Consider the following 14,903-nt stretch of genomic DNA (forward strand, 5'->3'; position numbering starts at 1 on the left):
TTTTTTTTTGAGACGGCAGTCTCCGTCACCCAGGCTGGAGTGCAGTGGTGTGATCTCAGGTCAGTGCAACCTCCACCTCCCTCCTGGCTTCAAAAAACTCCCCTGCCTCAGCCTCCTGAGTAGCTGTGATTACACGCATCTGCCACCATGCACAGCTAATTCCAGAATGGAATCCTAACCCCCTCAACTTTTTATACCACCTTTCTCTCCCCTTAGCAAGGCAAGGGGATAATGCATATAGTTTTGACTTAAATTTCATTAATTCTTAGAATACTCTGTAAATTTGCAATGTGTGACCATAGCAGCAAAATATAACAAAGTAGGTGTGACTGCCTTTTAAATCAATAAACCCAACACATACGTACTTACAACCTTTGGCTGTCTTAAGTCTGCTCAGGAGAAAATTCACACATCCAGTGCCACTGTGAAAACCTAAAGCCTACCTCAAAATTTTGAATTCTTGACTGAAGCATGGATAAACCAGAGAGCTTTTTTCATTTAATTATAGACCTAAAGATTACTTCTAAGGACTCAGTTTACAAAATCAGATGGATTTACTTTATTAAAAACACAACAAAAGCCTGCTTTGTTTAAATATTAAGACGATCCAATTATAGGATAGCTATTGCTTTTTCTCATTGCCAGAGTATTTTCTCCAAAATTATCACGGCAGTTCTGATCACGTTCCTTTTGAAACACTACAAACGCCAGTGTTATTAAGGTAACTCAAAACTTGAATAATATTTTCTTTATTTACAAGTTAGAATCAACAAAGACAGTCCAGGGGACCAAATGGGGAGATGACTGAAACCCCCAGGGCCCCAAATGGAGCGAAGGAAAAAGGGAAAACAGTAGAAAAAAAAAGTCAACGTAAAAAAAAGAGCTCCCCCTTCTTCCCTCCCCATGGAGGCTGAGGGGACCAAGGCCCCACCCTCCCAGCATTACCTAGCTTAAAATAAATTAGAACAACCAACCTCAAAACAGGGCCCTTAGAAGTCAACAGGGCAGCTATGGCCTTACATAACTCCAGATCAGAGGCTTTGCACACTTCCACCCTATACCCCCTTGCCCTGCCCCAGTCATTTTGAATGGGGGATCTATGTCCAAGAAATCACTCCCCAATGGGGCCTCATGAGAATTCCATCTTATTTTGTCCATATCCCTCCTTCAGTAAATGTCCCTGCACCCCCCCCCCCCCACTGCAGAGCCAGCTCTCCTAGACGAGGGCAGGGGGGTGAGATGAAGTCACAGCAAAGGGGAAAAGGGTGGGTGGGGCAGGGTGATCTAGGGGTCCGGTCCTGCGGAGCCTTCCTGCCCCATCTGGCCTGGCCCCTTAGCCTGAGTCTGAATCACTGGTGTCTGAAGACGATGACGATGAAGAGGAGGAGCTGGAATCTGAGCTGGAGCTGGAAGCACTGAGGCGTGATACTACTACTTGCTGTGCAGAGGATGACTCTGTTTTCTCACTTGCTGCAGAACAAAGTTGAAAGTTAAAGACTTTGTCAATAAGAAAGATGGTCAAGGCGGCAGGGCACAGTCAATCTCTATTGGCCTAAAAGTATATACTCACCTTTCTTGGGGGGCTTTTTAGTGGAATTGAGCTGTCCGCTGACATCTTGTAACCGCTTTTCTAATTCCCGCTTTTTCTCCAAAGCCAGTTCTTCCTTTGTCTTTCCCACAGGCTTCTTAATGGCTAATAAAAGAAATTTACCAGGATACATTAGGATTGCCCCAAGCATTCTATTATGGACCTCTAGGTTGCCAAGTTCCTTTCCTGAGTATCAGGAGCCAACCAACACATCCCATTATCCTGGGAGCTGATAATCTTGAATGCAAACAGATTCTACCATCTTTTCTAAACTGTCCTCAGAACCAGATAAGCTGAACCTCATTTCATACTTACTGTAGGGCTTCCGGGGTTTCTTACGTAGGCAGGAAAGGACATAGCGCTCAAGCTCTCTAAGTGTGGATGGCTTGAGTGTTTCGAAATCAATCTCAATCTCTTCTGGGTTTGAATCACGTAAAGAGGGTTCCCTGGCTTGGATTATGTGCACAACTCGGCCCAGCTTCTCTCCAGGTAATTTGTTGATGTCCAGGCTCAGCTGCCGCTTTTCGTCGTAACTCATAGGCCTGCTCTCTTCCTCCTCCTCTGAATCATAACCCGTAGGCAGGGCAGGTGGAGCTGTCTTTGTGGCCTTTTTGGGGAGCCTATGGGCAAAAAAAGTTTCATTAGTCTCTCCCAATATGTTTGACTGTTTAATTCAGTGATCCTATTTCCTGCTCAGAATGCAGCTTCTGTTTTTCCATCAAGTCAGAGGTGGGCTACGGGGACACAGTATTAGTGAAACAGAGCATTATATAGAACTCTTACCTGCCAGGCATTTTATTGTATTTACTTTGGGCTTTCATGACAAACAGGCATACCTCAGCAATTGTGAGTCTGATTTCAGACCACTGCAAAAAGGTGAGTATCAAAATAAAGTGAGTCACACTTACTTGGTTATGTTTGCACTATGTTCTTGACTGTAAGTGGGCAACAGCATTACATCTTTAAAAAGATAATGCACATGCCTTAATGAAAAAATACTTTATTGCTAAAAATGTGATACAGAAACATGTTGGAATAAGTGTTGAAAGACTTACTCCATACAGAGTTGCCACAAATCTTCAATTAAAAAAATAGTAGTATCTAAAAAGCTCCATAAAGTGAAATACAATAAAACAGGGTACACCTGTTTAGTATACTGGCGTAGGTCTACCTTTTTGCTCCCTAAAGCACTATCAAACTACAACAAGTGCCAGGCACGATGGCTCACAACTGTAATCCCAGCATTTTGGGAGACCAAGGTGGAGGTGGATCACCTGAGGTCAGGAGTTTGAGATCAGCCTGCCCAACACAGCTAAACCCTGTCCCTACTAAAAATACAGAAGTTAGCTGGGCACTAAAAATGCAAAAATTAGCTGGATGTGGTGGTGCATGCCTGTAATCTTGGCTAATCAGGAGGCTGAGGCCAGAGAATGGCTTGAACCCAAGAAGCAGGTTGCATTAAGCTGAGATTGCACCACTCTCTCTAGCCTGGAGCCTCAAAACAAACCACCCACACACACCCCCCCACCCACCCACCCCCAAAGCTGCTACACCATGGAAATCAAGTCTAGACTCGTTTATTTAGACAGACAAACTATATGGCCCAGGGAACAAATATGGTCGTCTCTTGTCTTTGCAAAAAAAAATGTCTTACTGCAACACAGCCAGCTTCATTTGTTTACATACAGTTTATGGCTACTTTCACATTTCACTGTCAGAGTGGCTACGGAAGACCCTATGGCTCCCAAAACTAGGGGTCCCCAACCTCCAGAACAGTACTGGTCTGTGGCCTGCTACTGCGCCACACAGGAGATGAACAGCAGGCATGTGGGCGTCACTGCCTCCTGTCAGGTCAGCAGAGGCATTAGATTCTCATAGAAACACAAAACCCTGCTGTGAACTGCATGTGGGAGGGATCTAGGTTGGACGCTCCTTTTGAGAATCTAACGGCCCAATGATCTGAGGAGGAATGGTTTCATCCCAAAAACCATCCCCACTTAAACCCTGTCCTTGGAAAAATCCGTCTTTCATGTAACTGGTCCCTGGTGTCAAAAAGGTTGGGGAACCAATGCTCAAAGCATTGGTTATCTATATGGCCAGCCTCTATATGGCCAATATTTGTTAACTGGCCATATAGAGAAAACTTTGCAAGGAGAGATGGTACCCCTTAGAAAGAAATAGGCCAACTAGTCGCTGCTTCCTACTCTCACTTACTTGGTGCCACTTCCTCCAGAAGGTCCAAAGCCCGAAGGGCCTAAAGCAGCACTGCCACCTCCAATGCCACTTGCTTTCTTGGACTTCTTGGGCGGAGGTGGGCGGGGTGCTCGAGGCCCCTTGTCATCTTCATCGGCCCCAGCTCGTCCTCGATGCTTCTCTGCCTTCCGTTTCTTCTTTTTCTCTTTTTTCTCTCTTTTCCTCTTGGGCTTGGATATTGGACCCTGGGACAGAGCAGCCAGTTGTTCATGTACTGCCCGAAGCTAGAGGAAAAAAACATGAAGTGGGAAAAATAAACAAAGATAAAATAAGAAAAAATTAGGACAAAGGCAGGGTATGAACCTCTTACCCAGATGACAAAATACCTGTTCCTGCAGTTCTGCCAAACGATGAGCCCTTTCTTCCTCTGAGTCTGAGCTTTCACTCTCTTCTTCCTCATCCTCCTCATCTTCCTCCTCCTCTTCCTCAGAGGAGCTCTCACTGCTACTTTCCTCACTGGAGGACTCTGAAGATGATTTGGCCAAGCCAGGGGGAATGGCAGTAGAGACTGGTAAAGGCCCTGGTTCCAGTGGTTCATCTGGCATCTTGGCGTAACGGAACTCAAATACATCCTAGAAAGAAAGAGGCACAGACTCAATACTTTGCTGATAAACAGTGCCCTGCATACCCAGCCACCAAGTGATATAGCTCCAATTTACAACTGTACAGAATGGTGAGATCCTCATGCTGAGGCTATGCAGCACAGATGACAGATTAACTCCCCATACCATTTATTTTTCAAATGCCAACCTTTATACGCACCTGTAGCTTTCGTGCCATTGCCACAACATCGTGATCTGGGGGATTGTACTTATAGCAGTTAGAGAACATAAGCCGTACGTCAGCAGCAAACTCCTGTGCATCCCGGTAATCACGGTTCTCCATCTTCCGCTGCAGAAGGAGGCAGCCATCAGAAGCTGCACAGGCAGGAAGACTCACCTTTCCCTGCCAACCCCAGACACCACAAGAGGAGCCCTCTCTTGAGAGCACAGTGGGGATGACCTTAAGGATCTGTGCCCTGGGGTTCAAGTTTGAAGTCAAAGGAATTTGGGTGGGTTGAAGCAATATTTATGTCTAGAAAAAGAAATCATTTCTAAGTGACAGGGGAGGAGAGGTGGCCTATGACTATCTTTCCACCCCATACCTTCCTTAACCCAACACTACCACATAAGTCAGGCTTAATTATAGGCAGATAGTGTTGTTCAAGACAAACCCCACCCTATTGTTTCAAATTCCAGGAAACATGAATTCTTAAAACACCAGAACTTCTGCCCCACTACTAGTCCATAAAAGTAAAATACCAAGAACCTGAAGACTGCTGTGTGCCCACGTAAGGAGATTTGACTTATTGTTCTGATCCCTAAGCTCCCATCGCTACCCGACCATCCCATCTGCCCCATGCAGTGGGTACCTTGACAGTGCTGAGGTCCATGGGGTGCTTAATGATGTCATGGTAGTCATGCAGGCCAAGTGCAGAAGCGTCCACTGGTTTATAGAAAGGCCAAGCATAAGCAGCATGCTTCTTAGAGAGTAACTCCTTCAAAATGCCATTGCAATGTTTTAATTGTTCTGAAAGCTTTCCTTTCTTAGAGCTCTGGTGTTGTTGCTGAGAATCAGGCAAATCTTTGCGTGGGGGCTTGATGGGGCGACCACTCTCTCTGCGCATAGGGGGAAGCCGTGCTGCCTTAGGCTCAAGACTCCCAGGAGGGCTAGCTGGGGAACCAGGAGCCAGGATGGCTGTAGGCGTAGGGGTGGTAGTATCTGCTTTCCGCTTTACACCTTTTTTCTGCAGAAAGAAACAAGACAGGGACCTATTACTCCAGACCCACCTTACTTTAGACCCTTCCCTCCAGGCAGCCCAGAGGAAATCCACAGATCCATACCTTGGCAAGGGGCTGGGCTGGAGGAGCTGCAGTAACAGCAAGGAGTGGGGGTCCAGCAGAGTGCAGGGACTTCAAAAGTGGAGAGGAAATCACTGATGGGTGGGGAATGTTGAGGACAGTGGTAGGTATCTCAGGTGGCGGAGTATACAGGGCTGTGTGTGACACAGAAGAGACAGCAGGCACCTGATGGGCACTGGTAACACTGCCCTGGAGTGCTAGAAAAAACGCAAAAAGGAAGTTTAGTTTGATTCTCTTTCCCATCTTTAGGTGTCTGTTTGCAAAACCCCTACTCTTCCTACCTGCCAACTTGGCCCCCTTCTTGTGGCTATTCTTAGGGATGGTCACCACCAGCTCTTGTTCCTCTTGTGGCATTGATGCAACTTTCTGTAGGAAGATCTTTTCCAACGTTTGTGCCATTAGGACAATATCATCAGTGGGCTACAACAACACCACAGACAGCAATGAATAAAGTTGAAAAATGCCAACAGTAGATAGATATACACCATCTTTTTCAGAGGTATTCAGGCCCAAGAACATTACCATACCCCTGCAAGTAATCTGTTGTCATCAAATCTTGAAGAAAATTTCCTACTCCAGGCCACTAATTTCCACTTTCTTCTGTCTCCCAAAATCCAAAATAAGAAAAAAACTATATGACCCCTTAAAAAACAGAAAGGATTGAGAGCTCACAAGAAAACAGATCCCTTGTCTACTCAGGTCTCTGGAGCTTTCTAAGAAACAGGGCCACCACCTCCAAATATGAAGTGTTCTACTTAAATAACCTTTACTGAACCTCTGAAGTCACATCACTTCAGTAACATCTGCAGTCAGGTTTTTAAGACTGACTACCTGGATTGGATAACACACTGTGTAGAAAAGGATTTAAACTTTACTGCAGACAAAAATAATACCTAGCCATAATAAAAGTTACTGTTTCTCTCCACCTACTAAACGAACACAGAGAAACTCACCTTGTTGTAAATGTAACAGTTGGTGAACATGGTATTAAAATCTTGCATACACTCTGAGGCAGCCCAATAATAATTGTTTTCAAGTCTCCTCTTAATAGTACCCATATCCATAGGCTGTTTTATAATTTTGTGATAATCCTAAATAAACAAATGTTAGGTCAGAACCATAGACAAATACTTATAGGAAGACTACTGATTCCCCACTCACGCTCACACACACACCCTCTCTATGCATCAAAGAACAGTTACCCAAACTGCGGCCCCAGTTAAACTGTGGGACAAAAGAAAAAAAAAAAAAAAAAAAAAAAAAAAAAAAAAAAAAAAAAAAAAAAAAAAAAAACAAAAGAAAAAAAAAAAAAAAAAAGGATTCTTGACACCCACAGGGAGCCCCCTTGCTGCCTTTCTCTAACCACCCACCTCCCACCCACTCTGGAAACTTCCCATCCTGTGACATTACCTCTGGGGCTGGCTATCCATGGGCTGCATGAGGGAAAGGAAGAAGCTAAGAATTTTGGCCACCGTGGTCCTCTCCCAACCCGAGGTGGGAATCTGTAAAATGGAGCCAGGGCACAAAAGTTAAGGAAGGACACATGGAGGGCACAATGAAAGATGCCAAGATAGTTACAGCAAGCGGTCGGATCAATCACAAAGGGCCAAGAATCCAGAAATCTGGTGGCTACCTGCCCTACAGGGGAGAAATGGGAACTCCCTAGGGGCCGCAGCATCTACACTAAGCAGACCACCCCCATTCACACACATTCATGCGCATCCCATACCTCCCTACTCCAATGTCTCTACTCACCGGTAGACCCAGCTTGACAGCATCCACAGGCTGCCGGAATGGCCATGCAAACTGATGTTTCCACAAAGCCTTCATCACTACCTTATGTAGGTATTGCAGCTGGTTGGTAACTCGTCCTGGCTTTTTGGGATTGGACACCTCCGGCGGTGGTGGGTTGGCAGGAGTCAGTTGCAAAGCAGGAACCGAAGCCATTGTGGGGCTCTCAAATCCCTCATACAAGAGGGAAGGCTTTCGAATCCTTTTCCCTGGCGCTGCTGCTTCTGGGCCCAGCCCCAGCAACCCTGCATTCCCTTCCCCAGGGAGCCTGTAAAGAGGGGAAACAAAATTAGGGTAGTATCGTGCAAATCAGGAAAAAGTGCATTTGCACGACGGTCTGATGAATCCAGGTGCCGGCCGTAGTGAGATGGTTAAGCTTGTGCAAGTGCTTAAGCGGAAGCAATATCCAAACAATCTGCGGATCTTCAATCTGTGGCTCTTTTATTGCTGCCCCCGCCTTCATTTTATTAATATTTTTAGTATACCAAGCTAAATCCCACTTTCTAAAGTCTGATAAGCTCTATCTCTATTCTTTTTTATTGTTTAAAAAGTTCCAAGATGGTTTCTGATAGGGCACATCTCAGAACTACAGCCCTATGGGGATGGGGCTTAAAAATGGGTGGAGCTTCCTCCTCACTAGGGGTTTGGTGGTTGCCATGGTAGTTGAGCCTGAAAAAAGCCGGTGAAAAGAGGAAGAGAACAAATTATGGAAATAAAAAATTTCAAAAATGCTGATGAGACACGGAAGAATCCATCTAGATAGAGAGAGCACCATCTTCTAGAAGCTCTGGATAGTTAACACCACAACACAACATAGACTAGAAATCCAAAGGAAGAATCACACCAACTCAAAACCAAATGCAGACAAGGAAGCATTTGTCAAGACTTCACAGCCTGAAACAAAATTTTGCCAGGCCCCCAAATTATTCTCACCAAATGAAAAGTCTCCATCCAAAGTAGTAAAAAAGCCATATAAAACAGTCAAGGTCACTAAGCGATAGCTCCTTCCACCCACCCGCTATGCAACACAACACGATTCCACTACCAGTTTCCCCTTAACACCAACTCTGGACACCAAACGCCAACGGTAGTTATTTACAGTCCCCTGCGGTGCTCCTCCGATTAGTGTTTCCCACCACCTAAGATTTGAGACATTATATGGGAATCTCATTGTTTACATCGCAGAGCTGAAGTAGGAGCCTTAGCTCCACCCTCCTGCCCTGAATGAAACTCTTCATGTTAGGAAAAAAACATTCCTCCACCGACAAACACACAACCCACCCAAAGAAAACAAGAGATTTAATGACAGACTCCAGGCGTTAAGAACCCGCAGGCTGGGAGAGTGATCCTTTTGCCCTTCTCCGGGAATCCCCACTGCCAGTCCCTGAAGCTATCACCATGGCAACCCTGCATGGCACTAAAGGTGGCCGTGAATCCCCTTAAAAGACCATGACAAACCGCCGCTGGACACCAGACCCACCAAACGCAAGACCTGCTGTCCACCCTCACTACACTCCACCGTCAAACTAGCTCCGCCTGACTCGGTCAAGACCCGGCCAAGGCGGCATTAATGGCATACAAATTGACAACCCAACTCCCCCCGTGCGCTGTAGCCGGGCCGCCACCACGGTTTCAAAACGGTCGCTCAACCCCCTCCGCGAGCCCCAGTCAACAGCTGCGCCGCAAAACAGCAGCACGCCGCGGCGGCTCGGTACTCCCCCCGCACACGGCGTCCCACAGCCCCGGGCCGCCCCCCGCAATGTCCCCTTCCCACACGCGGCTCACAGAAACGTACTTGTTGTGAGGAGTCACGTTCTGCAGCATCTTGACCGCAGGGAACCGGCGCCGCCCTCAGCCGCGGAAAGTCCGGGTGGCCTCGGTTCCCCTCACCGCCCGGTCCAGCATAACCCGGTTAAGTTGGGGGAGAGGCCGTTGCTCTTGGCCCTCCAGGCGACAAACACCCTGCCCAGTCGGCACAAAAGCAGTTTCTTCGGGGCCTCGCGGAGAGCTCCGGACAGCTTGGCGCGCTCTGCAGACGGCGGACAGCAAGAAAATGGCGGCGGCCTCAGCTGAGGCGGACGACTAAGGAGGGACTGACTCCTCAAACCAACACAGTCCCCGATCTGAAACACCGTCGTCAATATAGCCCGCTGTTGGTCTGCAGGGATTCCCTCTTCTTGTCGGGACCCTACGGGCCCGATGAGGTCCCGTTTCGATCTCGGATGGAGGCGGATGAACACGAAAAGTGGTTTAGGGAGCCGCCGCCTCCATCTTTGAAATCCTCTTGAGGGCGGAGTAGAGGGGGTGGACAGACTCCGAGAATTGGGCGGGGCCCAAAAAAGGGGAGCTTCAGGGGCTTCTATGGGGTCTGTACTGTCCGCTGGGACCGGTCATAGGCCGGGACGAATGCCATTTCCAAGCGGATGGAGGTGGATTGTAATGGCGGCCCCGGGCGACTCGAAGGCTCTGTATCGGTAGGCAGAATCCTCCAGCTCGCTCTAGAGGCTGCTCCACTCCAGCACGAAATGGCGCCGCCGAGCCCCGCGCCAGCCCTTTATATATAGGCGGAGAGGAGGAGCTTCGCCGCTCATGCGCGCCACCCTGCTCGAGATTTCCCCCACCCCCTCCGCGCGCCCGCGCTCGCTCACGCGCCTGAAGACTCTCAGTCGAAGTGGGAGGAACACCTCTCCGCGGGAGCTTTTTCTATTGGCCAGCCGCAGGGATGACGTCATAAACTTCATTTCCAAGGTGTCAGTCACCAGGCAAGAGAGTGCTGCAGAGACCCACAGGGAAGTGGCAACCCGCCACATCTCCAAGCCAATTGGCTGGGCTGTGGTTCGCCGACTCCAGGGAAAGAGGGCGGTTGGAAGGGGTGCGGAAGCCATCGCCCCAGAGCCTCCAGCACCCCCTTTCGCCTCCCCTTCCAACAAAGTCTTCCCCGGCTTCCATACACAGCGCAACTGGAGACTGCCAGGCTCGAGCAGGCCGTGCCATCCGTAGCTCCTCCATTGGCCAGACCGGCAGGGAAACGGGAGGGGTCACGTGGGCGTAGCCGGCCTGGGCGAGCCAGGGGTGTGGCCGCAAGACGCCCAGCGGGTGGTGGTTCTCGGCGGTCAGGTCGCTGCAGCGAAGAATCTGAAATGAGGAAGAAGACGCCATCTTAGAAGCCGCGGCCTGCTCCTCTACGGCGAACAGCTATACAGGCTTCAGAATGGCGACGCGGGGAATCTAACGTCCCATGCTTCGCAATCTAAAACACAGGCTTGCCAAGTCTTAAAATACTCCCCTCCCTCCCCCAAGCCAAACAATGGGAAGACAAGAGCAAAACATTGTTTACCACTCTGTTGAATCCCACAGGCCACGAAAGCTAGAATACGTCTCCCAAATTTGCACGCCCAAACGCCTTTCTAATCCCTCCCCACTCACACCTAGTCACCAACACATTTCTGCTCGTTCGAAAACCCCTCGGCAACCCTGAAGTGGGATTAAATCTCCAAACGCACCCATCTACCCTATACAACGTAACCCACCTCACCTCTTCCTCAAACTCCATTCCGGCGTCTGGCTCAGGGAAGAAAAAAGTCCTGCGAGGCGCGACTTAGGGGAAACACCCTCCCCCTCCAGGCGAGCTTGGACCTTCCCCACGCCGCGCACCATCCCCAAGGGCAGACCTGTATCCGCCTCTTAGGGTCCCTCAATCACGGGAGATAAAGAACCCCCCCGCCCCCCCACCAGGGTCCGGAGTCCTCCCCACGGAGCGGCTGGTCCATCGGTCAGCGCCAGGGAGGAGGGCGAGCGGAGGAGGCGGCGGCTGCGGCTCAGACTAGCCCTCCCCCTCCTCCCCTCCTCCCCTCCCCCCGGCCGTCCGCCTCCGAGGAGGGGCAGGAGCCATTTTGGGAGCTCAGTTTCGCCCCCTCCCCCACTTACTTTTGAGTCTTCCTCATAATTTGGTTATCTAAATAAGGGTGTAGAATAAACGAGAGCCCAAGGTCAGGATCTCCAGAGCACCTCTGGGGCCGTCCCTACCCCCTTACAAGAGAGTGAAAGGATTTTCCCCACCCGAGAAAACCTGCGCTTTGGCGGGGCGTTCCCTCTCCCGTTTCCCTTTTCTTTGCTACCAGGGAGAAAACAAACTTGTGTAGGTATCTGGGGAAAATAATCAACATAGGTGAACAAATATACCGTAAGATTCCCCCTTCCCCAGGGAAGGGCTCGTAAGGGCCTAGGTCCTTGTGCTGCAACCACGCCACCCGCCCTCCTCTGCTGTAGCCCTTCAGCTCCGACCTCGGTTACTGCGTCTAAAATGGCCGCCAATCTCCCGTTTTCCTGACGCCCTGAGTAGAGCAAACCCCGGGAGGGCGGGAGAAAATGAGCAGCGGGAGAGCAGAGTCCCCTTCCCCCAGCCAGGGACCAGGCCCTGGCCCCCAAAAGTACACGCGGCCCCGTCTGGGTAGCTGCAGCGGGGGAGGGGGACAATGACACAGCAACTTTGTAGAGGCCCTCTCCCCTCCCCCTAGTGGCCCAACCTCCCAAATCTACTTTTCTCCACCGAGGCTCTGCAGGTCAGGACAGAGGCCCGTCAGGGGGCCGGCCATGCAAGAAAAGCTTAGGAGGCTGAGAAAATACTGGGCCTTAGAAAGGAAAAGGGCAGCCAGACATTGCTCTCGCTTATTCTCTGCATTCCAGAAAATCACTGCCTCCCGATCCCTCTTTATCCTCCCTTCCCCCACATGAGTCACCAGGGAGGCTACTGCTGCTCAGTAATTTGGGAAAGTAACTCTTGCCTCCTTTCCGTTCCCTCCCCCGCAGTACACAAAGAGAGAACTGTTCAGGGCTGGGGGAGGGGATGAGGGAGGCGATGGAAGAGGCCACCCTGGAGAAACCCGAAACCTTGGGAGCTGTGAAATCATTCCAGGTCCTAAGCCTCCCTCGCATCTCAGGCCATGCCTTCTTGACCCCCTACTGCCAGCACCCACCTTGGGCCTGGTTTCTGTTCCTAAGCAGACCTCAAGCTTGTAGCCTGTAAGTCCCCCAGCCTGGAGTAGACACGTGCTCAGGAAAGACCCTACAAGGGCAGAAGGCCCCACAGGTCGTGTCCACGTGAATGCACACAAATTCGATAAGCGACGCGAAACGTAACCTCCAACCTGGCGTGTGACGACTGGAGCCCCCCTACCGCGGACAGAAAGGGCGCACAGCAAGGCTCCCTCCAGAGACTCTGGGGAGAAAGCAAGTTGGCGCCTGGGAACCACCTCAGTTCACAACCTAGGTGGCCAACTCCTAAAGCATTCACATCCACGGGTAGGGGCCACAGCCACCACTCCACTCCTCAGCCCACCGCCAGGTCACCCCTACCTCGGCCGCCGAAGGATCCCTTCTCACCTGGCTCCTGGCTGCTGTACCCCCAGGGGCGAATGGAATGGGGGGCACGCCGCCCCCTCACCCCTTTGCCCTCCAACTGGTATGGAGGAATGAGGCTGGCCATTCCCCTCCCCCACCCCCGTGGCCCTCTCCCGCTCGCCCCCTTCCACGCTCCCATTGGCTGTAAAAGGTTTGAAGGACAAATCTTTCCACTCTCAGGATTCTTTTCTGAACCCCAAGAATCCCCCTCCCGGACTCCCCACCATTGGTTAAGCACTTAAGTGACTGACAACATCTCCGCCCCACAAGGGCCCATTCTCACCTGGATCCTAAAGCCTTCCAGGGGGCCTCCAAAGTTGCCCTCGGCTTGGTACGGGGTATGTAATCCGGGGTGTCAACCCCCCCCGGAAAACGAAGCCTTGTTGGGGGAGGGGGCGTAGCCCCCAGCCCCTCCCTTCCCGACCGGGCTGGGGGTTGGGGAGACATTGGGGCCGCGCCGCCACGTCAGCAGCACCCAGATTGGCTGACCGGGGTCACGTGCCCGCTGTCCCCCCCCCATCTCCCCCAGCCACGAGGACCAGTTTTCCAAACGTTCCTGGGGGTCGCGCAAGGGGCCAAGGGGTCCGCATGGCCCAAGCCTATGTTCTGAAACCCAGAGCGCTATAATGCTGCTGCTTTTCCAAATCCCTAGCTTCCTATCCCGCGGTCGTCGACTCTGTCCCCCCCCTCGCCTCTCGGTACTGGTTCAGCATGGCCGCCGCAGCCCAGGAACACACATAGCGCAGGCGCAAGGGTGCGTTCTGACTGGGGGAGGGGAAAAGCGTGCCGGAGGCCGCGGGGAGAGCCGTAGAGCGCATGCGTCCAGGCCAGGACCACAGGTCGGGCGACTGAGCTCCGAGCTCGCTCAGTTGGTGGGGCGGGAGCCCGCGCCCGGCGGCCGGCGCCCGGCGCCGACTTCCTGCCTCAATGCCCCCTCCCCCACTACCCGCGGCCTAGCGAGACAGCCCCGGGCGCTCAGGCTTGTTTCATCCTCGGTAGCTGTAAGGTGCTGCTTGGCTGATCCTGGCCGGAATCCAGTGGAAGCGCGCGCCGCTGAGCCCCTGTCAGCGGAGGAGAATGGGGCCTGGACCTGCAGATATGAGGGTCTGCAGAGAGGGGCCCCTTCCCTGGTGTCCTATGGTGTGCGATCACTGGGAGAGGGAGTTTCTCGCCCTCGTCGCGCCTGCAGCGCGGGGAGATGAGATTTGGATTTCGTTTTCGGCTTAGTCTTAGCCTGTTAACCTCTCCGTTCCCTGAACCTGTGCCAAACTTTAATTTAGTGAAACCTGTGAATCACTGGACAACTCTTCTTTCTACGGTATTTACCAGCTAATTACTTTTCCTTCTCTATTGATCTCGTGGTGGACCGTTTAAACCTCTTGTACTCCTAAAGTTTTGACCTCTACTCTCTCAGTTTTGAATGAATCCCCCCAAAATTTTGGAATTGGTAACGTAAAATGTTAACGGTGGTTCGATTGCCAGCTAAAACGTAAGCCTTTAATTTGTCATTAGCCGATAACCGCTCCCTTGATTCCCCAGAGTATGGTCCACATTTTCACGCTGTAGACCCTAATCTCTCCCCACCGGCAGATGACACCTCACAGAACAGAAACGCCAACTTGCAGAACACGTGGCCTCCCATTTCCCACCTGCAAACTGGGTCAAGTGTGTATTCCTTTCCCATTTCACTAGAGATCCTCTCTTCGGTTTAAGGAAATCCTTTATTATTGACCTGGTCAACCTTCTCTATTGCCCAGAGCCTGTCTTTCCTTCTCCGCCCTTTGACCTTTTTAACTTTTGGTTTCCCGGCTAACAGAAAGCATAACCCTCTCAATGTCACGCCCTCTTCGAGACTCGTTTACCTTTCAGCTCCCTTGCACAGCCAAGACCTGAAATTGAGATTATCCTTACCATCTAAATTCTTTCTCACCCTCTCTCTCCCCATCCCCACTCTTCAAGCTACCTCTGCC

General features: G+C 50.9%; 1 protein-coding gene across 3 annotated transcripts; it reads right to left on the reverse strand.

The window, feature by feature from the left end:
- Positions 1-540: 540 nt before the first annotated feature.
- Positions 541-13,663, reverse strand: BRD2 (bromodomain containing 2). 3 transcript variants are annotated; one of them, XM_017522719.2, is made up of 14 exons: positions 11,069-11,330; positions 9,329-10,668; positions 7,498-7,801; positions 7,153-7,244; positions 6,696-6,833; positions 6,024-6,162; positions 5,725-5,939; positions 5,253-5,627; positions 4,604-4,732; positions 4,168-4,413; positions 3,803-4,065; positions 1,904-2,208; positions 1,571-1,693; positions 717-1,470 (listed from the first exon to the last, which is right to left on the reverse strand). In XM_017522719.2, exons 5-14 carry the CDS (start codon positions 6,804-6,806, stop codon positions 1,334-1,336), a joined length of 2,043 nt encoding a protein of 680 aa, XP_017378208.1. In that variant the 5' UTR covers positions 6,807-6,833; positions 7,153-7,244; positions 7,498-7,801; positions 9,329-10,668; positions 11,069-11,330; the 3' UTR covers positions 717-1,333. The 3 variants fall into 3 exon arrangements, with proteins under 3 accessions (XP_017378204.1, XP_017378208.1, XP_017378205.1); XM_017522715.2 differs by lacking the exon at positions 7,153-7,244 and having other exon boundaries at positions 541-1,470; positions 11,069-11,372; XM_017522716.2 differs by lacking the exons at positions 7,153-7,244; positions 11,069-11,330 and adding an exon at positions 13,217-13,663.
- Positions 13,664-14,903: the final 1,240 nt, after the last annotated feature.

This window comes from Cebus imitator, unplaced genomic scaffold (genome assembly GCF_001604975.1).
Source record: "Cebus imitator isolate Cc_AM_T3 unplaced genomic scaffold, Cebus_imitator-1.0 Scaffold24, whole genome shotgun sequence".
Lineage (NCBI taxonomy): Eukaryota > Metazoa > Chordata > Mammalia > Primates > Cebidae > Cebus > Cebus imitator.

Coding starts and splice junctions, on each gene's coding strand:
- BRD2 (XM_017522715.2), bottom strand. CDS start 9,357: ATGCTGCAGAACGTGACTCCTCACAACAA. Junction 6,834..7,497: donor CTGTCAAGCTGGGTCTACCG/GTGAGTAGAGAC, acceptor TTGTTTATTTAG/GATTATCACAAAATTATAAA. Junction 1,471..1,570: donor TAAAAAGCCCCCCAAGAAAG/GTGAGTATATAC, acceptor TTTGTTCTGCAG/CAAGTGAGAAAACAGAGTCA.